The 25,493-nt window shown below is 39.1% G+C and overlaps 1 protein-coding gene across 7 annotated transcripts in view; it reads left to right on the forward strand.

The window, feature by feature from the left end:
- The window catches only part of Fgd4 (FYVE, RhoGEF and PH domain containing 4), a 201,445-nt gene that overhangs the window by 96,527 nt on the left and 79,425 nt on the right, over window positions 1-25,493 (forward strand). For all 7 annotated transcript variants that reach the window (XM_028894705.2, XM_028894700.2, XM_037209958.1 and 4 more), the window contains exon 2: window positions 10,662-10,781. Coding sequence is in view for 5 of the 7 variants with exons in the window: in XM_028894700.2 (XP_028750533.1) it covers window positions 10,662-10,781 (120 nt within the window). In the remaining 2 variants the exon portion in view is untranslated. The remainder of the gene's footprint in view (window positions 1-10,661; window positions 10,782-25,493) is intronic.

Here is a 25,493-nt window from a genome sequence, read left to right on the forward strand (position 1 = left end):
TCCTGAATGATAGGAATAAGGGTGTGTGCCACCATTGTCTGGCCTCTATGTCTGATCTAACAGCTAGCTCTGTCTCTGATCCTCAGGCAAGCTTTATTAGCATACACAATCTATCACCACATTTTCCAATTTTTTGCCTAAAATAATAAAAGGTTATAACTAATATAAGAAAAATTATATATAATAAGTACAATAACAATGTACAATGTATACAATCAAGGGTTACATTAACAATGTCCAGTCAATTAACACTTGACAGATTCAGAGAAAATACTCCATTATTTATCCTATTTCAGTGAGTCCAAAATGTACCTAATTCACTTTCTGTCCTAACTTGTATTACCAACCAAAACTGTCTTTTGATGACTTTCAAACTTATACACTTTACACCCCTTTAGTGAGTCCTTTTATGAATTTGTTAGCAAGGAAGACTATAACTGTAACTATCTAATCTTCAACTCCCTCAGAGACCCAAGGAAATAATGTTAACTGATAAAGCAGGAAGTGCAAACAAGCAACTTCCAAAAAAATGTGAGGAATGACAGAAACAGTTGGCTGCCTGGAAACCCAAGGTTTCTCTGCAACATTGGGGCATCCATCTTAGGCCTACAGTCCTAGCATATCTGATAAATTCATCTGTGAAGCAAGGTTTTCTAAAGAGCCTTCCTACCTTGTCTTGGCAAGGATCAACAGTCCTTTCTTTTGTGTCCTGTTTGTCCATTTTGGACAGCATACGGTCAGCAGTCAAGGCAAGGGCACTTTGTAGCCCAGTAGCTAACTTTTGCCACCAAGAAAGTAAACTCCATAAGGAGTTTCTTCAGTGCCTATCATCTTCTCTGAAGTGGATTAGTGCTGCCAGGAGCAGACATGTCTCAAAGTCATCAAAAAAGAAAAAAAAATCTATGTTTTTAAAACATCTTAAATGCCATATTCTGTAGATCTCTGAAGTGTTTGAAGATGACCTGTTAATATAAATATTTCTGTTTAACCTTGAAAACATACCTAATATGTTTGATACCTAAAGTTTGATTGTAATGACTATTAACTTGCATTTCTTATATCTCAATTAGTTGGTAACAACAACTTTCAAAGACTAGCAATTTGCATTACATTGTCAAATGAGCTGTATAGGTACAATACCTTGAACAAGATTAGAAATATATGTACAGTATTTTTTAACAAAATCAATCTCAAATTTGTATCAGTATACATACTTTATATACAATATACAAAAATCCAATCCAATGTAAAATATTGAAAACTGGTAGTTGCCTTTTAAAAGTAGCGTCAATAATCTACCTTTTTATCTTATCATATCCATATCCTCTCCTTCTTTTCAGAGTAGATTCAATAATCTACATTTTTATCTTATATCCATATTCTTCCATTTTTCTTTTCAGAGTAGATTCAATGATCTAATCTTCTGTCATTTCTATATCTTTTTTTTCCTTAGAGTAGATTCAATAATCTACCCTTTTATCTTATTATTTTTATATAATACATTTCTATATCACATCCCCCTTTCTTCTTTTAGAAAGAGATTGAATATGACCAATAACAATTTTAACCCACTTCTAAACAAAGACAAACATCCATAATCCATTTTTTGGAAATGTGGGCATAGTGTTCTAGGCTACTTCCTGCTCATTAGGGGTGCTGGTAGTCTTATGGGGACACAAAAAATTTAGGATTATGGTCAAGTCGTGACTGGAATAGTCTGTGAGGCTGTATCATCTCAGCTAGCCATCTCAAAATTGTCCTGAGCAGTTTGTAATGTAAATCTGATCTTTGGGTGGTGTTTGTCAACTTAGTGTTATTATGATTGTCCTGATGGAATCATTGTTCTGGGGTTCCATCATCTTTTTGAAGACTTCAAAGGTCACTGTTAGGAGTGGTCATGGTTCACTGCAGAAAATCTTTTTCATGGGACATTTTTTCTGGATGATTTGTATTTTTCTTCAGATGTCTCACTTGTCCAGTGTTCTTCAGATTTCATAGCCTTCATTCAACTGAAAGACAAAAACAAAACCCTGCTTCAACCCTAACTTTGGGGACGTTACCTTTTGGCAAGTTATGTCTGACCATTTGTTAGTTGTATAAGTTAATTTATACAGTGCTGGTTGATGAACTATCACCTCTTCTAATTAAGAAGCTTCTCTTGTTCAAATCGAACCTTTATCGGTTTTGATGGTAACCATAGCTTTTCTTCTCCTGTAGAAACAAAAGCAAAACCTTGTCCCCCAACATAATACACGTAAGTAAGTTTCCCGGGTTTCAACACCAAAATCACCAAAATGTGAGTTTTACAACTCTGGGGGAAAGGTCTCCTAACTATTTGGGGAGTCAGGTGACACCGTGAGCTGCTAGGACAGCTCTGATGGCTGGAGCTGCAGTGAGACAGCTCAGCCCTGGAGGGCGAGGTAACCCAGATACCTCGAGCTGCTAGGACAACTCAACCCTGGAGGGGAGGGTATCCTGATACCTCGAGCTGCTAGGACAGCTCTGACGGCTGGAGCTGCAATGAGACAGCTCAGGTCTGGAAGGGAAGGTATCCTGACTGCTCAGGAGAGTCAGGCCTGGAGCTGCTAGGACAGCTCAGTATGGAAAGGTGTCCTGACTGTTCGGGAGTCAGGCTATACCTGGTGTGATGGGGGATGGTCTCTCCACAGAATATAGCAATCCTGCTTCTCTCCCAGAGAGCTGCTACAGCTGAGCAAAAGCCCCCATTTAAGGGGGCTTCCCAGCAGAGCTCTGCTTCTCTGGCCTAAGATGTTGCTTCTTTTGCTTCACTCTGCAAAAGGGGAAACCCCTGCAGAAATGTAGTGATCTCCTGGCGAAAAATTGTTACTTTTTCAGCTCCCCCCTGCTCAGCCCCCTGCAGAATATCTCAGCAAGGTTCTTCTGTTCAGCTCTCTCTTGCTCAGTCCTCTGAGGGAAATCTCAACAAGGTTTTTTCTGCTCAGTCCACTATGGGATGTCTTAACAATCTTCTTCTCTGCACTGGCAAATGAAGATCTTCACACCCAAACCTCTTTTGAAAAAGAGATTTATTTTGGAAGGAGGAGTCCAGAAGAGAGGCCAACTCTACGAGGGTGGAGAGAACAGCCCACAACTGAACAGGCAGGGTGGTTTATATACGATCTCTTGGGGGTGGAGTCAACTAGGGATTGATTAGTTTTTTTCTGCTCAAGGATTGGTTAGTTTTGTGGATTAGGGGCAGAGATGGCCCTGATTTCTGAAACAAACTGTTTCTTTCACTGACCTGTCTTGGCTTTTTGACTCTAATTCTAAGGCCAGGGCATATTTCTTTCACTGGCTCTGATTCTAGGGACCAAGAGTGTTTCTTTGGTACTGGTTTCAGAGTCAGGGCATATTTCCTTGGTTCTGGGTTTGGGGATAAAGTGTTTTTTTTTTTTTTTTTTTTTTTTTTTTTTCTCCCTCTGGCTTAGGTTCCAGATCCAGGTTGTGTTTCTTTCGCTGGTTCTGGGACCCAGGGTCGGGGTGGAGTTCTTTAACCAGCGTCTTTTCCCTACAATACATATCCTGGTTTCCATTCTGAGATCAGTGCATGTTTAAAGTACATAGACTGATTAAATTCTGTAGTTTTTTTCTTTATCCAGTGTCTTTCTGCAGCTGTTGTTCCTTTCTTATTAGCATTGAGAAAATTTAAAGTTAATAAAGCATTATGTAATCTATTCCTGGGGGGTTTTGTTACCCCTTTCTGTTTATTTAGAATATCCTTTAGAGTTTGATTTGATCTTTCTATGACTGCCTGTGGGGTTGTGTGATATACCTGTAATATGCTTTATATTGCAATGAGCAAAAAACTGTTTCATTTTACCAGAGACATATGCTGGAGCACTGTCAGTTTTAATTTGTACAGGTGTACCCCTGATGGCCATAACTTCTAGCAAATGCATGATTACAGAATCAGCCTTTTTGGTGTGGTTGCCCATTGAAATCCTGAATAGGTATCAATAGTGTGGTGTACATATTTCAATTTTCCAAATTCTATAAAATGAAACATCCATCTACCAGATTTCATTCCTCTGAGTACCCTTTGGATTACATCCTGCTGGTAGTGGGGTTTGATTGTATAAAGAACAAGTACGACATTTCCTTAGCTTGTTGCCAGGTTATGGAAAAATCCTTTTTGAAACTCTTACTATTGACATGATTTTTTTTTTTTAGTAAATTCTGAGGCCTTCAACTATCAATAGTTTATCATTCTCATCATTATGTTGTGCTAGAGGGCCTTGCAGATGTTATTTGAATCTTAGATGGTCTTTTAATAAAAAACCCAAAGCCAGGTATCAAGGTGAAAGCTGAAAGAGCAGAGCAGTCAGTTCTCACCTCTACAAAATCCTCAGCCTAAAGAGAGTGAGTTCCTGTTTCCTCACACCTTGTCTACCTTTCTCTGCCCAGGCATTACTTCCTGGTATTGAATGTGTGTGTGTACTGGGATTAAAGATGTGTGCCACCACTGCCTGGCTCTGTTTCCAGTGTGGCCTTGAACTCACAAAGATCCAGAGGGATCTGTCCCTCCTGAATGATAGGAATAAGGGTGTGTGCCACCATTGTCTGACCTCTATGTCTGATCTAACAGCTGGCTCTATCTGTGATCCTCAAGCAAGCTTTATCAGGGTACACATTATATCAATACGCATATCCAAATTAACCATAAGCCAGAAACTGAAGATTCAAATTGAAAAAATTAGAGACAAAAAGGACATAACAACAAACAGACAGGAAATTCAGAGAATCATAAGACATACTTTCAAAACCTGTGCTGTACCAAATTAGAACAGCTAAAAGAAATGGGGGCACTTTTCTTGATATATATGGCCTACATGTTGAATCAAGATAGATCAGATAAGCTGTTTAAATCGACTCATAAACTCCTACTGAAATAGAAGCAGTAGTTAAAAATCTCCCAACCAAAAAAGTCCAGGGTGAGATAGTTTTAAAGCAGAATCTTACCAGACTTTTAGAGAAGGACTAACACCAATACTCCTCAAATTATTTCACAAAATGTAAAAAGAAGGAACACTGTCCAATTTGCTTTATGAGACCAGTTATACTGATAGTTCAACCCCATAAAGATTCAACAAAGAAAATTACAGATCAATTCCCCTTATGAACATAACTACAAAAATACTCAATAAAATTCTTGTAAATTGTATCCAAGAACACATCAAAAAATCATCCACCGTGATCAAGTGGGCTTCATCAGGGATGGTTCAATGTATGAAAATCAGTCAGTATAATCCACCATATAAACAAACTGAAAAAAACAAAACTACATGATCATCTCATTAGATGCAGAAAAACCGCTGACAGAAATCCAACATCCCTTCATGATAAAAGTCCTCAAGAGATTATAGATGCAGTATAATAAAGATAGTTGACCAGCAAGCCCATAGTCAATGTCAACTTAAATGGAAAGAAACTCAAAGCAACCCCACTAAAATCAGGAACAAGACAAGACTGTCCACTCTCTCCATACCTATTTAATATTGTACTTTAAGTCTTTGCTGAAGCAATACAACAGCTGAAGGAGATCAAGGGATAAAAATTGGAAAGAAAGAAGTCAAAGTATCTTTGTTTGCATATGACATGGTAGTGTACATAAGAGACCTGAAAATTCCACTGAGGAGCTATTCCACCAGGAGACTCCTATAGCTGATAAACACTTTCAGCAAAGTAACAACACAGAATTACCACACAAAAATAGCCTTCTTATATGCAAATGACAAACATGTCATTTGGGGAATTTGGGGAAAACAGTATCTTTCATAATACTCTCAAATAATATATCTTGGGGTAACTCTATACAGGCAAGTGAAAAACTTGTATAATAAAAACTTTAAGGCATTGAGGAAAGAAATATAAAAATATACCAGAAGATGGAAAGCTCTCCCATGCTCATGGTTGGGTAGAATTAGTATAGAAAGATGTTTACCAAAAACAATCTACAGATTCAATGCAATTCCCATCAAAATTCCAACACAATTCTTCACAGATTTTGAAAGGGCAATTTCAGTTTCATATGGAAGCACAAAAATCCCAGGATTGCAAATACAATCCTAAATAATAAAATAACTGCTGGAAGTATCATCATCATCCCCATCTCAACTTGAACTACAGAGCTATAAGTATAAAAACAGCATTTGTACTGACATAAAAACAGACACATTGATCAGTAGAATCAAATTGCAGACTCAGACATAAATCCACACATTTGTGCACACCTGATTTTTGATAAGCCAGAAATACACACTGGGATAAGGACAGCATCTTCAGCATATGACAGGTCAAACTGGATGGCTGCATGTGGAAGAATGCAAATAGGTCCATACTTTACCACCCTACACAAAACTCAACTCCAGTGGATCAAAGACATCAACATAAGGCCACATACACTGAATCTGGTAGAAGAGAACATGTAGAATAGTCATGAACTCATTGGCACAGTGAAAGACCTCCTGAACAGGACACCATTAGCACAGGTACTAAGATCAACCATCAATAAATGGGACCTCATGAAGCTGAAAAGCTTCTGTGTGGCAAAGGACCCCATCATTTGGACAAAGCAGCAGCCTTACAGAATCGAAAGAGACTTTTGTCAATTACACATCCAATAGAGAGCTAATATCTCAGCCACATAAAAATTTCAAAAACAAAAAAACTAGACATCAAGAAAAATCTAGTTAATAGATGGGTTGCAGGGCTAAATAGAGAGTTCTCAAAGGTGAAACACAGCTGGCCGAGAAACACTTAAAGAACTGCTCAACATCTTTTGTCATCAGGAAAGTGCAAATCAAAATTACCTTGGGATTTTATCCTACAACAGTAAGAATGGCCAAAAATAAAAAAAATGACAGTCCGTGTTGGCAAGGATGTGGGGTTAGGGGAACACTCATCCATTGCTGGTGGGAGTGTAGACTTGTATAGCCATATGGAAATCTGTGTAGCAGTTCCTCGGGAAGCTGGGAATAGATCTACTACAAGATCCAGCTGTAGCACTTTTGGGCAGATACTCATAGTACCCTACATCCTGCTATAGAGACACTTGCTTAACCATGTTAATTTCTACTCTAGTTATAATTATCAGAAATTGGTAACAGTTTAGATTTCTATCAGTGGATAAATGGATAAATAAAATGAAGTACATTTACACAATGTAATGTTTTCAGCTGTTAAAAAAAATGAAGTCATGAAATTTTCAGTTTAATAAATGGCTCTAGAAGAAAAATTCATCCTAAGTAAGATAACCCAGATCCCCCAAAAAAGAAATATGGTATGTATTCACGTATATATGGATGTTAGCTATTAACAGTTATTTAATAAGCAGTCTATAATCCATAGCACCACAGAGGTTAGGTATAGAGTAATGACTATTGGGCATGGGTTGAATCTCTCTAGGTGTGGGAAATAGAATAGTTAGTTATGGGTGGATGGGGGAAGGGGTGAGGTGGGTGGAAATGGAAACAAAGAATCCAATATTGAGGATAAGGGAAGACAGGGTCAAAGGGCAGCTAAGACTAAAGGCCATTTGTGGGGTCCTATGCAAACCGAATACAGCTGTAGCTTCCTAAAATATATAGATATACAAAGGTAATCTAAGTGCAATCCCCAAATAATGGAGAGACGGACCCCAATGAATCTCACTTGTCACCAAATAAAGCTTCCAGTTCCAGGAAGGAGATACTTCTAGTTGTTGGCCAAAGTGGCTCCCAAGGAACCCCCAGACAACCCAGGCTATTACTAAGGCTAAATACCGGTCCTCAGAGTGACAGTGTGTTTCAGTGAGATGCACCCCCATGCTGCTGTGTCTGCCAGAGCCAGTTCTTTATTATAGGTCATGTTGGAATATGAGATACCTGTAGTTAATGTGGAATATTTCTGGATATGAGGACCATTTAGTTTTTGTTACCTGTTATCTCATAAGCACACAAATAAAAACTGTCTCCTAATGTGAAAAGGCTAAGGCAGTCACAAAAAGAAAGGCTTCGTTTTATTGTTACTCTCCAAGAATCAAAACAAAGTAGCTCATGAAATGTTGCAAGTTCTGTGAGTTTTCTTCACCATGGTATATGTGGATATGTGGCTGCTCAGGAAGCCTGTGCCAGGCTAGCCCACCTCCAGAGGAGCCCCTCTGCTGTGCACCTGGGGAGGATCCATCGTTGGTGTGCATTGTTACTACTTTTGTTTTAAATAACTTTAAAAACAGTGTTCTCTGTCCCCTTCTCTTTGCATCCCTGTTTTGCGATTGTGGCTGAAGGTTGGGAACTTGTTTTAAACACTAGTCTGATGAAGTTTCTAGCCATGGCTGATCTGTAACAATGAACTGATAAGAAAATTGACCTCTTATTATAAAAATTTTGGGTGCATCCATAATAGGTAGTCTGTAGAAATAGAGCATTTGTGAAACCTGTCACATTGGATAAGCTTATTATCTAAAAATATGCACCTAATTTTGTAAGATACAGCTTGTTGCTAAATACGCTAATTGTTTCTTTTTAATTATGTGACTGTAGTGGTCTGTTAAAGACTTCTGTTTTTGTTTTTCCAACTGATAAAATGAAAGTGTGAGTGTCTGAGAGGGGGGGGGAGAAAGAAAAAGAGAAGAAGGAGAAGGGAAGAGATTTATTAAAGTTGCTTATAGTGTAGTCAGTCCACTTAGGCCAACAGTGGCTGACAGAAAGGATAAAAATCTCATAGTTGTTCAGTCCTTGAGGCTGGATGCCTCAGCTGATGAGACTTTAGTCAATGTTAGAATTCTGAAGAAAGAAGTTCTAATACCAGTGAAGGAATGTCCCAGCAGCAGGCTAGATGAACTTGCCTGTAAGAGTGAGGGCAAGCAGGCAAAAGCAAAAGCTTCCTTCATCCCTGTCCTTTATGTGGGCTGCCACCAGAAGGTGTGGCCCAGATTTAGGTACATCTTCCCACCTCAAATGATCCAGTTAAAATCTCACACATGCCTGCCAGCTCCTTAGGTTTTAGTTGATTCTAGATATAATGAATTTGACAACTGAGATTAGCCATCACAGCCCACTTTTAGCTTTTATAATTCAAGGCTAAAGCTTCAGTCTTCCTGCACCAGAGTGGAAGTTTAAGCTTATGTTAAAGTGTCTCCCTCTGTTTTACACTGAGCTGTGTTTTTTCACTGATTCTGCCCCCAAGCTATTCTTAACTGATATCAAAATAGACATCTTTAGACTGTTCCACGGTTCTATTGTCTTAAACACCCAAATCCCCTTAAAGCTTGGCTTGCTATGTATTTGAGGTACAGACTTTGCTGCCTCCTTGGTTTTTCTAAAAATATGTATATGCTTATCCATCTAATGATTTGAACGTTTAGCTGAGCATGGTAGTGGCTCACATGCAGTTCCAGCATGGTGGAAACAGAAGTGTGTGTAGGGTGTCTCTGAGTTTAAGACCAGCCTTGTCAAAACAGAAAGCAAGCCAGCCAGGATTACATAATGATATACTGTCTCAAAACAAACAAACAAATAGGGATTTCAATAGCATTCTATCAAAATTTTCAATAATGCTTGTTTTGCTAAACAATGCTTAATCCATATCAGAGTTCCACCTAAAGGTGTCTGTGGAAAGTCACGTTAATTTCTGTTTTATCCATGGGCTGTCTAATAACTTCACAGATTATACTTGAAACTTCTTGTTTTCTAAAATCTGCTTAATGACTAAATTTCAAAGGGAGCACAGAAAACAAAGGAGTCGTGGTTTAATATATATTGTTTCATCACTTGTTTTGAGTGGAAATCTGAGGACTCAGTGGCTGTTCGTTGGACTTTTCAGATTTAAATTTGTTCTGAATCATTTTAAGGTTTTTAAAGACCTTGAATAGTTTTCACTTTAGATATTTGGATCATGCAAAAATGAAACTTCCTTTCATAACAATGGCTCCTTAAATATCCATGTTTTGTTCCAGTTATAATGAATTTCTGATAGAAATTTTATTTTCTCCCATTTTGAGTTTCTTTTAATGTTAATATTACCATGTTACATGCCCCCAATTGACTCTATTTATAAAGAGAAAATATTGGCATATGACTTTCTAAAAGTCTGAAATTCAGCATATAGCTTGTATCAAAAGCTGAATAGAGGACCATGTTTCTCTCTTTCTGCGTTTCGTGTTGCATTTCAGGGTTATTTGGGTCTTAAATACATGTGACAGTATACATGTAATCTCAGTATTGCTGCAACATGGGCCACTCCTAGCAAATGTTGTGGATATTATGTGGAAACTAATGCCCTGGAGAAAAGGAGCACATTGGTTCATCTCACTCCAAGACATTCTCTATGGCCTCCATGCCACTGTCACAGTTAATTTTCCTATGGTTCTTTTGAGTAAATTGGTCACTGACTGGACACTAGAATATCACATAGCAGCTACATTCTGTCCTTTCTGCAGACAGAGAGAGTTCTTTGTATAGAAGTCTTACTTCTATGTGAACATGAAGCTTTTTGAAGCACACAGAATGAGGTCTTCCCCAGGAAAAGCTGTCAAGGACATATGTGACAAGTTTTTCTAAGGTCTTGCAACATGTTTTTAGGTGGTGAGAAGAACATTAACTTACTAAACAAAAGCTGTGCTGTATCTCTGTATTTACCTTTTCTTTCCCTTTAAACTCTAGGCATCAATACCTGTCCAAAGGTCGGTCCACCTCCTACAACAAGCAACACAACCACAGAGGCTCAGGGAATAAATGGGAGGACACCAGCAAAACGCTCAGCTGCAAGTCCAAAGCCACAAGGTTTGTATTCTGGGGCTCTGTGATTGGTCAGGTTTAAGACTGCAGAGAAGAATGAATGAAGATAATTTGAAGTATCAGTATGCCTGCTCAAGTGAAGAGCAGTATTTGCTCTGCTCCTAAAACAAGGTGTACATTCTTTATTATGATGTTTTGCATGTTACTGGGTTGCTTTAAAATTTCATTGCTAAGGCTTTCCGAAAGAAACCTTTAAAATGAATGTAACATGTAACCCATCAGATTATGGAATTCTGGCTACTGCTGTGTGTGTATCAAAAGATATTGGAGTCCAGCCCCTAAATAACCTTTTCCCAGGGTTCTAGAAGAGATGCTACCAGCAGTAGGAATTAATCTGAGGGATACTCAAATGAATCGACATACACAAAGCTCTTTAGTCCATTGATTTATTCTTCTCTGTCACCGATGCTCCAGGAGCACTGGTATATAAACACATACAAGCAGTAAGTCTCTTTCCATCCCAAGTCCGGCTTCCAGGGGTCAAAGGAAGAGGTGAATGAATGCATCCAAATAGCAGTTATATTTACAATACAAAGGGGGGGGTAATAAAAGAAGGTGGGGTCAACAAAAGCCTGAAATTGTTTGATAGATATTGAAAAGGATATTTATGTTTCCAAACAATAATCTTAGAAGTGACTAGGAAAAAATGTTAGGAGTCTACAATATTAATATAAATCATGAGTAAAATAAAAGTGCCTATATGTCTTTAGGGCTTTAACTGTCTCAGTATAACTCAGCTGTGCCATTTTGTGGCAGGGCAGGGGTATCTAGGGAGCTGTGTCACAGCTTGATGTACCTGGTATGCAAAAAGCCTTTTGTTCTAAGTTAAATGTCAGAAGTGAAGTCTAGAGATACTACTAAGGCTGGGTAAGAAAGGAGGGTCTGCTGCACAGTGGAAAAAAGAAAGCATCTTCAGCAAATGGTGCTGGCATAACTGGACGTCAACATGCAAAAGACTGCAAATAGATCCATATCTGTCACCAAGCACAAAACTCAGGTCCAAGTGGATCAAAGACCTCAACATAAATCCAGTTACACTGAACCTGATAGAAGAGAAAGTAGGAAGTAGTCTTGAACACATTGGCACAGGAGACCACTTCCTAAATATAACACCAGTAGCACAGACACTGAGAGTAACAATTAATAAATGGGAGCTCCTGAAACTGAGAAGCTTTTGTAGGGCAAAGGACATGATAAATAAGACAAAATGGCAGCTTACAGAATGGGAAAAGATCTTCACCAACCCAACATCTGACAGAGGGCTGATCTCCAGAACATATAAAGAATTCAAGAAACTAGAAATCTGTAACACAAATCTTAAAAGGTCTTATGCATAAAAACCTGGAGCCAGATATTGGGGTGAAAGCTGAAAGATCAGAGGGATAAAACAAGCCAGCCACAAGTTCTTACCACTAGGAAACCCTCAGCCCAAGAGAGAGCTACTTCCTGTATACTCACACCTATATACCTTTCTGTGCTCTGACATCTTACTTCCTTTCTCTACCCAGCTACATCACTTCCTATTTCTACCCAGCTCTATCAGTTCCTGTCTATCTGTGCAGAACCTCTAGACCTCTATGGTTAACCAGTGCTGGGATTAAAGGAATGTGCTACTACTCCTGGCTCTGTTCCCAGTGTGGCCTTGAACTCACAGAGATCCAGATGAATCTCTGCCTCCCAAATGCTAGGATTAAAGTTAGTGTGCTACCACTGCCTGACCTCTATGTTTAATATAGTGGCTGGCTCTTTCCTCTGATCCCCAGGCAAGCCTTACTTGTTAGAGCATAAATAAAATATATCCACATTTCCCCTTTTATCTAAAATTTAAAAAATTATAACTAATATAAGAAAAACTATATACAATAAGTATAATAACTATATACATTATATACAGGCAATAAATACATCAACATTGTCTAGTCCATTTGGATTTGACAAATCAGCAAATTCCATTATCTATCCTATTTTGGTGAGTGCAAAGTGTACCTAATACACTTTCTGTCCTTACTTGTGTTACCAAGCAAACAAAAACTATGTTTTGATGTCTTTCAAACTTATACCCTTTACACCTCTTTAGTAACTTTCTTTTCTGAATTTGTTAACAAGGAAAACTATAACTATCTAATCTTCAATTCACTCAGAGACTCAAGAAGGAAATAATATTACCTAGTTAAATAGGAAGTGCAAACAAGCAACTTCCAAAAAATGTAAGGAATGTCAGAAACAGCTGACTGCCTGGACAGTCACCCAAGGTTTCTCTACAATGTTGGGGCATCATCTTCAGCCTACAGGCCTAGCATATCTGAAAAACTCATCTGTGAAGCCAGGTTTTCTAAAGAGCCTTCTTACCTTGTCTTGGCAAGGATCAGCAGTTCTTTCTTTTGTGTCCTGCTTGTCCATTTTGGACAGCATACTGTCAGCAGTTGAGGCAAGTAGACTTTCTTGCCCAGTGGCTAACTTTCGCCACCAAGAAAGTAAATTCCATATGGCGTTTCTCCAATGCCCATCATCATCTCTGAAGTATATTGGTGCTGATAGGAGCAGACATGTCTCATAGTCATAAAAATATGAAAAATTCTGTGTTATTAAAGCATCTTAATTCTGTAGATCTCTGAAGTGTTTGAAGATGACTTGTCTATCTAAAATATATTTCTGCTTGATGTAGCTAGAGCTTTCCTGCCTTGTCCACAATCAGGACAAATCTTTGTCATCCACCAGTCCCACAGCCGCTCAGACCCAACCAAGTAAACACAGAGACTTATATTGCTTACAAACTGTATGGCCATGGCAGGCTTCTTGCTAACTGTTCTTATAGCTTAAATTAATCCATTTCCATAAATCTATCTTTCCATGTGGCTTGTGGCTTACCTGCGTCTTCACATGCTGCTTTTCATGGTGGCGGCTGGCAGGTCTCCTTCTACCTTCCTGTTCTTTCTTTTCTCCTCTCTGTTAGTCCCGCCTATACTTCCTGCCTAGCCACTGGCCAATCAGTGTTTTATTTATTGACCAATCAGAGTAATTTGACATACAGACCATCCCACAGCAGCTTGACCTTGAAAACATACCTAATAAGACTACAAATTAGAATCTAATGACTAACTACTAACCTGAATTTCTTTATTATCTAAATAGTTGGTAATAACTTTCAAGGACTAGAAAATTGCATTACACTGTTAAATGAACTATATAGGTACAATACCTTGAACAAAATTAGAAATATATGTACAGTATTTTCTAACAAAATCAATCTCAAATCTGTATCAATATGCATAATTTGTATACAGTATACAAAAATCCAATGTAAAATATTGAAAATACTTTTAAAAGTAGATGTTTTAAAAAACATATCTATATCCTCTCTTTTTTTCTTTTCAGGGTTGATTTAATACTCTACCCTTTATTCATCATTTCTATTTCGTTTTTTTTTTCAGAGTAGATTCAATAATCTACCCTTTATTCATCATTTCTATATCTTTGTTTTTTAGAGTAGACTCAATAATCTACCTTTTATCTTATCATATCTATATCCTCTTTTTTTTTTAAAGAAGAACGCTAAATCTAATCTCCTTTTTTAAGCATTTTTCCTGACTATTATCAATTAAAAACTTGTAACCAACCATCCTAAACAATGACAATTATCCACAACCCATTGAATAATCAGAAACCACCAACTCCACCTCTTGGGAATGTGGGTGTCATGTTCTTAAAATTACTTCCTGTTTCCTGAGGTGACATCATCTTTAAGGGATTCTGAAAAGAAAATTTTTGAGTTAATTGTCAAGTCCTGAGAAAGTTAGCTGTATCAAACATCAAAATACCAAACAATCCTTTTTAAAAAAAGGGGGGGGGTACAGTGCTAAATGGAGAATTCTCAACAGAAGACTCTCAAATGGCCGAAAGACATTTAAGGAATTGTTCAGCATCCTTAGCCATCAGGGAAATGCAAATCAAAACAACTCTGAGACACCACCTTATACCTGTCAGAATGGCTAGGATCAAAAATGCTGATGACAGCTTATGTTGGAGAGGATGTGGAACAAGGGGAACACTCCTCCACTGTTGATGGAAATGCAAACTTTTCTAGCCACTGTGGAAATCATTATGGTGGTTTCTCAGAAAACTGTAAATCAGTCTACTTCAAGACCCAGCTATCCCACTCTTGGGCATATACCCAAGGAATGCTCAATCATACCACAAGGACATATGCTCAACTATGTTCATAGCAGCATTATTCATGATAGCCAGAACCTGGAAACAACCTAGATGCCCCTCAACTGAAGAATTGATTAAGAAAATGTGATATATATGTACAGTGGAGTACTACTCAGCAGTAAAAAGCAATGACATCATGAAATTTGCAGGCAAATGGATGGATCTAGAAAATTTCACACTGAGTAAGGTAACCCAGGTACAGAAGGACAAACATGGTATGTACTCATTAATAAGTGGATACTAGATGTAAAGCAAAGGATAACTAGACTACAACCCATAGCTCCAGAGAAGCTAGCTGACAAGGAGGACCCAAAGATCACGCATGGATCACCCTGGTAAGGAGAGATAAATTAGATCTCCATGAGTAAACTGGGTATGGGAGGGGGCAATCAAAGGTAGGGGATGGGGGGGATGAGAACATAAGGGAATGGGACAGTCAAGCTGGAACAGGGATAGAGTGGGAGAGCAATGAAAGAGTTACCATGATAGAGGGAGACAACATGGGTATGGCTAAAAACCTGGTGCTAGAGAAGTTCCCAGGACTCCACAAGGATGGCTGTACCTTAGACTACTAACAATAGTAGAGAGGGTGCCTGAACTGGCCTGCCCCAGCAATCAGATCAGTGAATACCCTAACTGTAGTCATTGAGCCTTCTTCCAGTAACTGATGGAAGCAGATGCAGAGCCCCAGGAGTCCAGCTGAAGAGAGGGAAGAGGGATTCTGTGAGCAAGGGCTATCAAGATTGTAGGGGAAAAGGGCTGACTAAAGAAACCCACCCTGACCCTGGAGCCCAGAACTAGGGAAACATGGCTCAGATGAAGGCAGAAAGAAACACAATTTGGCTTAGATTAGAGCCATCTCTGTCCCTGGCCAACTGACCTGTGAAATCAACCAATCAGAGAGCAGGAAAATAGCACCCTGGCCCTGGAGCCCAGAACCAGGGAAAGAAATACAGTCTGGGTCTGGCACCTGAGCCAGAGAAATGAACACTTTATCCCCAAATTCAGAACCAGGGAAACATGCCCTGATTTTGAAACTAGTACCAAAGAAACACTCTTGGTCCCTAGAATCAGAGTCAGTGAAAGGAATACGCCCTGGCCTTGGAATTAGTATCAAAAAGCCAAGAAAGGCCAGTGAAAGAAACACAGTTTGGCTCTGAAATCAGGGCCATCTCTGCCCCTAGCACACAAAATTGACCAATCCCTGGGCAGGAAAAAACTAACCAATCCTTGGTTGACTCCACCCCCAAGAGATCCTATATAAACCACCCTGCCTGTTCAGCTGTGGGCTGTTCTCTCTATCCTGGTAGAGGCAGCTGCTGTCCTGGATTCCTCTTTCCCAAATAAATCTCTTTCTCAAAAGAGTATATAGATCTCTTGGGTATAAAGATCTTCATTCACTGACACAGAGAAGAACCTTGCTGAGCCATCCCATAGTGGACAGAGCAAGGAGGAGCTCAACAGAAAAACCTTACTGAGTTGTCCCTCAGTAGACAGAGCAAGGGAGAGCTGAAAAAGTAACTTTCCCCCAGAGCTGTAGGAGATTGCTACATTTCTGCAGGGGTTTCCCCTTTTGCAAAGTGAAGCAAAAGAAGCAACATCTTAGGTTGGAGAAGCAGAGCTCTGCTAGGAAGCCCCCTTAAGTGGAGGCTGAGCAAAGCTCAGTTGTAGCGGCTCTCCAGGAGAGGGCAGGATTGCTATATCCTGTGGGGAGACCATCCCTCTTCACACCAGGTATAGCCTGATTCCTGACCAGTCGGGATATTCTTCCTTGCTTAGCTGTCCAGCAGCTCCAGGCCTGACTCTCCTGAACTGTCAGAATACCCTTCTTGAGCTGCTTAGGACAGCTCTGTCCTGGAGGGGAAGTTGTTCTGACTGCTTAGGAGAGTCAGGCCTGGAACTGCTAGGACAGTAAAGCAGGGAAGGGTATTCTGACTGTTCCAGGCCTGACTCTCCTAAGCAGTCAGAATAACTCCCCACCCCCCCCCAGGACAGAGCTGTCCTAAGCAGCTCAAGGTATCCGGGACACCTCACTCTCCAGGGCTGCTGTCTCATCACAGTTCCAGCCATCACCTGACTCCCCAAGTGGTTAGGATACCAGAGTTGCAAAACTCACATTTTGGTGCCAAAATCTGGGACCAAACTCACAGAGTTGCAATAATCTTACCTACAGTGATCATGATGGGGAAATCTACAGAGACAACCAAACCAAACTAGTGAGAACTCATGAATTTTGGCTCCACACCTGTGGAACCTCCATGGGGTTGGGCTAGGCCCTCTGCATAAGCAAGACAGTTGTGTAGTTTGATCTGCTTGAGGAGCCCCCAGGTAAAGACATAATGATGCATCCCTGGTGCATGAGCTGGCTTTTTGGATCCCACTACCCATGGTCAAACACCTTGCACAGCCCTGATGCCCACAAGGAGGGGCTTGGACCTGCCTCTACTGGATGGACCAGGCTCTGCTGACTCCCCATGGGAGGCCTTACCTGAGAGAGTGGTGGGTGGGTTGAGGGGAAGGCTGGGGGGCAGGAGGAGGAAAGAGAGGGGGATCTGTGATTGGTATCTAAAATGAATAAAAAATTTCTTAATAAAAAGAAAAAATAAGGAGGATCTGAGCTTAATCTGCACAAGAAACAAAGCTGTGTACCTAACATCCCCCTGGCCTAGGCAGTATCTCTATATGCATATTTACCTTAATTCGGGAGACTAGCAGGTGGTCTGGAATTCTTATTCTGTCTGTCTTTTGTCCTTGAGTGTTTGAGAGGTACCCAAATAAAATGCTTTTGTCTGGAGCTGACCTTGGCCTTAGATGCTAGCTAAAGTAGATATCTGATTCTAATGTTAAAAAGGAGAAACAAAAAGCCTGGGAAAAACAAGGAAGCCTTGCTTGTGTGACTGTTATCCAAATACCTTAATTGTATAGGGAAAACCTACGCCCAAAGAATGATCAATCCATACTGTTAGTTCTTAGGAAAAAAGAATCAGTTGGGGAAGCTATGATAGCACATGTGAAATTCATAGCAGAAAACAGCTGATTTATTCAAAAGCCAAATAACACCAATACTCCTTGAGCCTTGGCTTCCTCTGGAACAGTCCTTGACTCTTCCAGGAAATAGCTTTGCCATAGTCAGCTGAGTTCTTCCTTCATATTTCTGCATCTTGTAGCAATAGTGGTTTGAAGTATGGCTGTCAAGCAAAGTCAAATAATTGGTGACTTACATAACAAGCTCAATTGTGAGTTTATCTCCTTTAGTTCTGGCCATATCACCCTCCATAACAATCAAGTAGACATAAACATAGAAAGTTTTTAATCATGATTTATGCTCTTTTATGCACAAAACACAAAACAGCACTTTGCTCAGTGGACCTGAGTTGAAAGATAAAAAATGAGAGTAAACAGAAATTAATGCAAGCCAGATTTTTAAAAAGTGTGATATTTAAAAGGGCTTTGTGGCTTGCTGCTTTTGGAAGATGCATTGCTTCACTACAATGTTTTCTAGTCAGAACCCTGAGAAAACCAAGGCAGTGATCCGTGGCCACACACCAGAACAAACCTGTTAAATAGTGAGGTAGCAATGGCCTTATTCTTGTTGTATTATAGTTTAATGGTTAAGTCAATATATTGTTACTTTAATACTTACTTACTCCCTACCTTAAATACAGGCTAGTTATATGCAACTTTCTGTAACTACAGGTACTAAACAAATCACAAAGTAGATGCCTTTGTGGAGCGCTCATCCTTGTTCATTGGCCCTTCCCTGGTGCTCCTGGCTACAGTTCTGGCCCACCCTTTACACTGAGTGACTCTTTATACTCACCAATGTCTTTGTCTCTCTGGCCTTCCATAAAAAATTGAATAGCAGTTCAGTTCTTGCAGTTCTGATGACTGGAGATCCAAGATCAAACTACCCAGCGCTGAAAGCCTTCTTTCTGATTCCTTTGAAATAGTAGGCAGAAATAGTGGTCTCTCTGGGATGTTTTCTACGGTGCCTTAATCCCATTCATAAACACTAGCCCAGTGCCCCTCCCCTAATAGTTATAAACATATACCATTACTTTGTAGTAAGAATGAGATAGAATTGCTAAAGAAAAGCCAAATTAAAGTGATTCTGAAAGTGGAAAACTCAATAAGGCAGATAAAAACCTCAGTGAAAAAGCCTCACTAATAGAATGTATAGCATGTGAAAAACAGTACTGGATCTTGGACAAAAGGTAAAAGAATCATATCATTTAGTAAAGATCAATGACAAAAAATATGAATGGAGCATGTGGTAGCTTTGAGACACCATGAAAAGTCTTAACTTTTAAATTATGGGCATAGAAAAAGGAAAATAGATACAGAAAATATTTTCAAAACAATCACAGAGAAAATGTCCAATCCTAGAAAAGGAGATACCCACTCAGTTACAAGAAGGACACAGAATGGGTTGCTTTGTCCAACTAAGGTGGGATGGTTTTGTTTTATAGTTTATTTGTCATGTTTGGTTGCTATCTCTTAGAAGCCTTTTCTAATGAGAGACAGAAAGAGAGTGGATCTGGATGAAAGGGGATGTGTGGAAGAGCTGAGAGGAGTAGAAGGGGGAAACTGTAGTCAGGATATAGTGTCTCAGAAAAGAACCTATTGCCAATAAAAGGGGCAGGGCGGTGAGCGGGGAAGAAGCCTACAGAAAAACAAATAGACACTGCCAGAAAAGAGACTTCTCACTGACACATTGTAGTTAAAAGCACTAAAAATGCAGACTAAAGAAAGTGTATTGGAAACAACAAGAGACAAAGCTATGTGAAAGCCAATCAATAATGATTGATTATTCCATAGAAATCTCTAAATCCAGAAGTACTGGGAAAGATACCTTCCTAGTTCTGAAATACTACAGCCTAGACTATTGTATCCAGTAAAAGTAATGAAACTTATAGAAGAATAAAATAACAGGAAGTAATCTTTTAATGATACCTGTCAGTACTAATGTCTCAACCCAATAAAAAGACAAGGGTTAGGAGATTAGAAAACAGAATCCATCTTCTTGCTGCCTCTGAGAAACACACCTCACCATCAGTGATAGACACGAACTTAGGGAAAAAGGATTGAAGTAGATATTCCAAGCAAGTAGAATAAGCAATTGTAGCTATTCTGCTATCTGACAAAATAGACTTCAAACAAAAACTAGCCAGAAGAGAATACTTGTTAAGGGAATAGTCCACCAAGAAGATACTTTAATTCTAAACATATATAACTCATTTTCTCAAAACAAAGTTTACTAGATGAAAAGCCACAGATTGACCCCAACATGGTGAGCATGGGTGACATCAATACCCCTATTTCATTTTTTTCAATAGACAGATTACCAAGACAAAAACTAAACAGAGAAACATTAGAATTAAATAATACCATAAGTAGATCAAATAGGAATCTGCTGTAGAGTGGAGAAAGGCAAATCCTCATACACTGTGTAAACCAGTACGACCACTTTGGAAATCAGTCTGTATAAAAGCCAGAAATAGAACTATAACTGCACCACCCCTGCAAATGTGTCAGAAGGGCTTTATATCCTGATGCACACATACTTGCTTATTGTTGCAGTATTCGCAACAGCTATGAGATAGAAGCAACTTATAAAAGTCCATCAACTGGTGAATGGTAGTAGAACATAGGTAAAACGAAAATCGAAAGGGAAAGACTGGACATAGAAAGGGTTAAGCAGGGAGGGAGATGAAGGACATGAAGAAATTAGGGCGTAGGAGAATGGTTAACCAAAATGAAGGCTGTGTTAAAAAGTCACATGGAGTGACACAATCTTGCAACTCTGTTAAAAAATATAATTAGAAGGTATAGTAGAATACATCATATGAAGGAGAAAAAGAATGTTGAAGATTAAAGATTTAAATGGAACGAAGATAAGATGGAAGGAGATGGTAGTATGGAATAGCCAAAACTAAGGATTTATGAAGAAGCTGTATGGAAACCCATTCTTTTTTAAACTAATAAAAATATAATGAGGAACAGAGGTACCCTACAGGTATGGGCCATGCTGCACAGAAGACCATGGTTCTTAAAAGAAAATCTGAATCCTCAACACATGATGTCTCCTTATTAGTTTTTGGTCAACGAGGCCCTAGAGTTTCCCCCAAAACAACATAGACTATTGCCACCATTCTTGGTTGCCCACCTTAACTAGATGTTAAGACTATTGCTGGAGATACTGCACACTGTAGGACATAGAGAAATCAAGTTGTAACTGACCACGAAACTCTCCCTGCTGACTAACTTCCATAGTGTTGAAGGTGCTATGCAGGCTTCTAGGGGAGAAAGATATAAATGGTCTTACCCAGTGATGGACTCTGCATGCTACAATACTGACCAGGGCAAGATGTGCCAAGTGGTACAATACTGACATGACTGTTACAGCATAACTATCTTCTGATTGAATTTGAGGTCTGTTTCACAGGGGACAATTTAAACCTGGTACTATAAACCTGGTCAAGGCTGCGGAGGTCATAGGCTCTTGTTGAAGGCTATTGATGAAGGCACCACATTCTTTGGCTGAAGGGCATAGAGAAATCAATTAAACTGATCAGGAATCTTCCTTCCAGCTGGCTAGCTTTCATTCTACCAGAAGTTGCCATGCAGGCTGCTAAGGAAGACATCAGTGTTCTCACTAGCCAGACCAGAAGTGCAATAGTAGCCTGACTGTTTTGGGATAACCAAATGCTTTTTTAAATTTAATTCGAGACTTGCACCCCAGGAGTGGATTCATGCATGGTACTTTTTATTTAAAAGCTCATGGTTAGGGAGGTCTTAAACCCTATGGTGGGACTTGGTTATTATTGATTTACTAAATAGTCATGTTGTCAAACTGCCTTTTAAATATTTGTGTTTGTACCCATAGACCTGGGTTACAAGGTTTCTTAACCTTGGTCAGAGAGCTTCTTTTTGTAGTGGGCAGTAGTTAGAGCAGAGACTCATAACTAGTCAAAATGTTGAGAATATGTGACTGAGTGCTCAGCCTCAGAACATCTGTATCAGCCTCTCTATTCTGAGTACTTGCATAGCCTAGGAACTTGACTTGACCAGGGATGTCAAGGAAATGAAGAAAAGACAGACAGACAGACTCATAGAAAAGCTTGGATCAAGTGGACTGGGCTCTGATGGAGAAACTAAAGGCTTCTCAAAGGTCAACATGTTTATTATGTACAGTTGAGCAGGGATGTAGGGCTATTGCATACAGATGAATCAATGAAGCAGGTTTAGATAATCTCCATCCATAGGAACAGTCTCTACAGGTGGAGCAGTCTTCAGGTCATAAACATTCAAGGAGAAGCTATGATGAACATTTTTCTGCACACACTGTCAACATTTACACTTGGAGCCCCAATTAAGGCTTTGCCCTCTGCCTCACTTGAAGAAGGCTTTGCCCCTCTGTATAGCTGAGGCATTGGAGTCCTTGATATGGCCATGCCCGTGTAAACAGCCCACATTCATTTAGGACTTTATTCACTCCCTACATCGACCCATGCCACCCTCTAAGGCTCATGAAACATCTTGAAAAGAGAGCAAAAAGAATGTAAGAGAAAGAGAATGGAGAGGCATCATGTGCGATGCTCTCTTCCTATATGACTTGGCTGTTGTGTACATGATGTCACAGTAGCTGTGGTTTCCCTCATGTGTCAAGGCAGTCAGATTATAGCATAGGTTAGGGAGAGGCTTGTGAGGCTTCACCCTTATCTGAGGAGGTATTGGTAGGTGGTAGCTACTCAGGAAGGGACAGTTACTTTTCTTTTAGGTTTGTAGCCACAAGTAGATTGCCCACACCTTGGATCAGGTGAATTGGGCTCTCTGTCCATACCCATGCACATACAAGGTTATTAAAACAAAAAACAAACAGATATTCAGTTAAAATTGGGAGTACAATGTCTTGTGATTGGTTGAGTTGGAGAAGAATGGGGGTGGATATGCTTGAAATACATTGTTTACCTACATGAAAATTTCAAAGAATAAATTAAGAATATTATTTAAGATACTGTACTTTCCAGACCCATCTATTTTCCTGCAAATTTTGTAACTTCATTTTTATTTAACTTAGATAAAATTCCATTATCTCTTTATACATTTCTATTATCTATCTGTTGATTAACATCTAGGTTGGTTCCTTTTCTTTGCAATTGTGAAAAGGATAGCAATAAACATGGATGTGCAAGTGTTTCTATATGAGTGTTTTGAGAAGTCTCAAGTATGATATAGTGGGTCATATGGTAGTTCTACTTTTGATTGTTTTAGAAACCTCCATACTGATTTCCATAGTGGTTGAGCTAGTTTGCTCTCTTGCCAGCAGTTTTCCTCACCAGCGTTTGTTCACTTCCTGGAGGATGGCCATCTGACCGGGATGAGGTGGTATCTCAGAGTAGTTTTAACCTTCATTTCCTGGATATCTAAGGATGTTGAACACCATTTTAAATATTTACTTGTCATCTCTGTCACCTATTTGAGAACTATCTTCATTTTATGAGTTCATTTATTGATAGGCAGATTAGTCCCATTTGTTTGTTCTTGAGGCTACTCCCTGTGCTATTTAATTCTTTCAGGAAGTTCTTTGCCTATACCTGTATCAGTGAGTGTGTTCCCTGAGAAGAGCCATGGCATAGAACAGCAAATGGCAATTAATATTCAAAGTGTCAGCCCATCAGAAGAATAATTTTCTGATGGGAAACCTTGTTAGGCATGGCCATGGGGTTACAGACTCCAGAATATTGTTTGCTTCTCTCTGTAATTTTCACATGTGCTATTGTAATTTTTCTCTAAATGGCATGGGGAATCCCTTACTGCTTCTATGGTAGTGTGTTTTCCTCATATTTGCATCCTGATCTAGTGGGATCTTTATCTGTGAAGATGACTTCTCCTTAAGCTGTACTGTCCATTTGATATCAATAATTTTAGTGTATACAGAGTTCTGATAAATAAAAATGAATACAAAGAAATGCTGCACAAGTCAGGGAGGAACTGTTTTATATTACAGCTCAGACTGACCTAGGAAAATAGTGGTATTTCCCCAGCTACCAAGACAGCTGTATACTATTAGTTGATTTAGAGCAGGTGCCTTGCTAATGGTTTTTAAGATAAACTGTTCCAGGAAAAGCAGTCCAGTTCACCAGGACATATAGTCAGATGTCTGATGTGTTGGACCAAGGTTAAAGGTGCCAAGCACCCTAATTCCTATGCCAGTTTCTCTAGCTAGGTCTGGCTGATAACATAGAGCAGTGATTAACTCTTTGCACAAATTTCTAATCACAGTTTTATGATGTGGGCATCTAACCTGAAGACTAAGTTTAGCCAACTAACTGTTTTTTCCAACTGGCCAGGGCTACAGAGAATAATCTCACTTCATAGCCCCAAGAAAGAGTTGCAAGTTTCCTCTTTTATGTTCTAAAGTTACCCACAGGACAGAAAAACATATTTTAATTGATAGCCCTGTTAGTGTCACTGTGCCTTGGAGAGTGCCAAAATGAGCTCACATTAAGAGAATTATGGTAAACTGAGTTCCAACCAAAGCATTTATGACATAGCTATCTCTATAAACACTCCCAGTCTGAGAGAGCCTGGCATTTATGATTAATCACAAAATGTTAGTTGAAAATGTTGCTACACTCAGAAATATAGGATATAGTTCACGATTTTCTTATGTTTCTTAGATTCCTCAATAGTTTAGCCTTATAGCTCCTTTAAAGTCCATTATAAGACTATCTCTCTGGTTAGATGAAATGACCGGTTCTTTTTTTGTAGCTGCAGTGACAGCCCACTAATTAGGAAGTTGAGATTTATTGCATCTGTGTTGTTGGGATGACTCTGTTCATTATTTACTTAAATGAAATGTGACCTTCAAATGTAACTCCTATATTCAACATGAAAGGTTCTGTTGAGTGTGTGTGTATATATATTATATATATTATATATATTATATATATATAATATATATATATATATATATATAATAAAGAGATGCAGAAGGAGCCAATATGAGAGAATAAAGAGAATTCAACAAGAGAAAATAGAGAAACCATCAGGATGTGTGTGAGTTTATTCCATTTCTTAAAAAAAGCCTTCAGATAAAAAGTCCTAAGTTTCACTATGAGTGACTTTCTCTTTGAGCCCTGTCTGCAGCCTTGGGGCTGGTCTCCCAGGCAGCAATATTTCCGTATACTTTGCTCTAGCAATTTCAGCTTTCAAATTTAGGCCTTTGATTCACTTTTCATGGATTTTTGTTGTTCAAAGTGAAAGATATGGATCTGATTTCATTCTTCTCCAAGAGGATACAGCACTATTTGTTCATAGGCTTTCCTTTTCTCACTGCATTGCTTTTTACACTTTTGTCCAAAATTAGGCATCCATAGCTGTGTGGGTTTATTTCCAGGTTCTTTATTCTGTTCCATGATCAACCTGTCTGTTTTTATAGAAACATTTTTAAACTTTTTTTTATTTTATGTGTATGAGTAT

The sequence above is a fragment of the Peromyscus leucopus genome, chromosome 12 (genome assembly GCF_004664715.2).
Source record: "Peromyscus leucopus breed LL Stock chromosome 12, UCI_PerLeu_2.1, whole genome shotgun sequence".
Classification (NCBI taxonomy): domain Eukaryota; kingdom Metazoa; phylum Chordata; class Mammalia; order Rodentia; family Cricetidae; genus Peromyscus; species Peromyscus leucopus.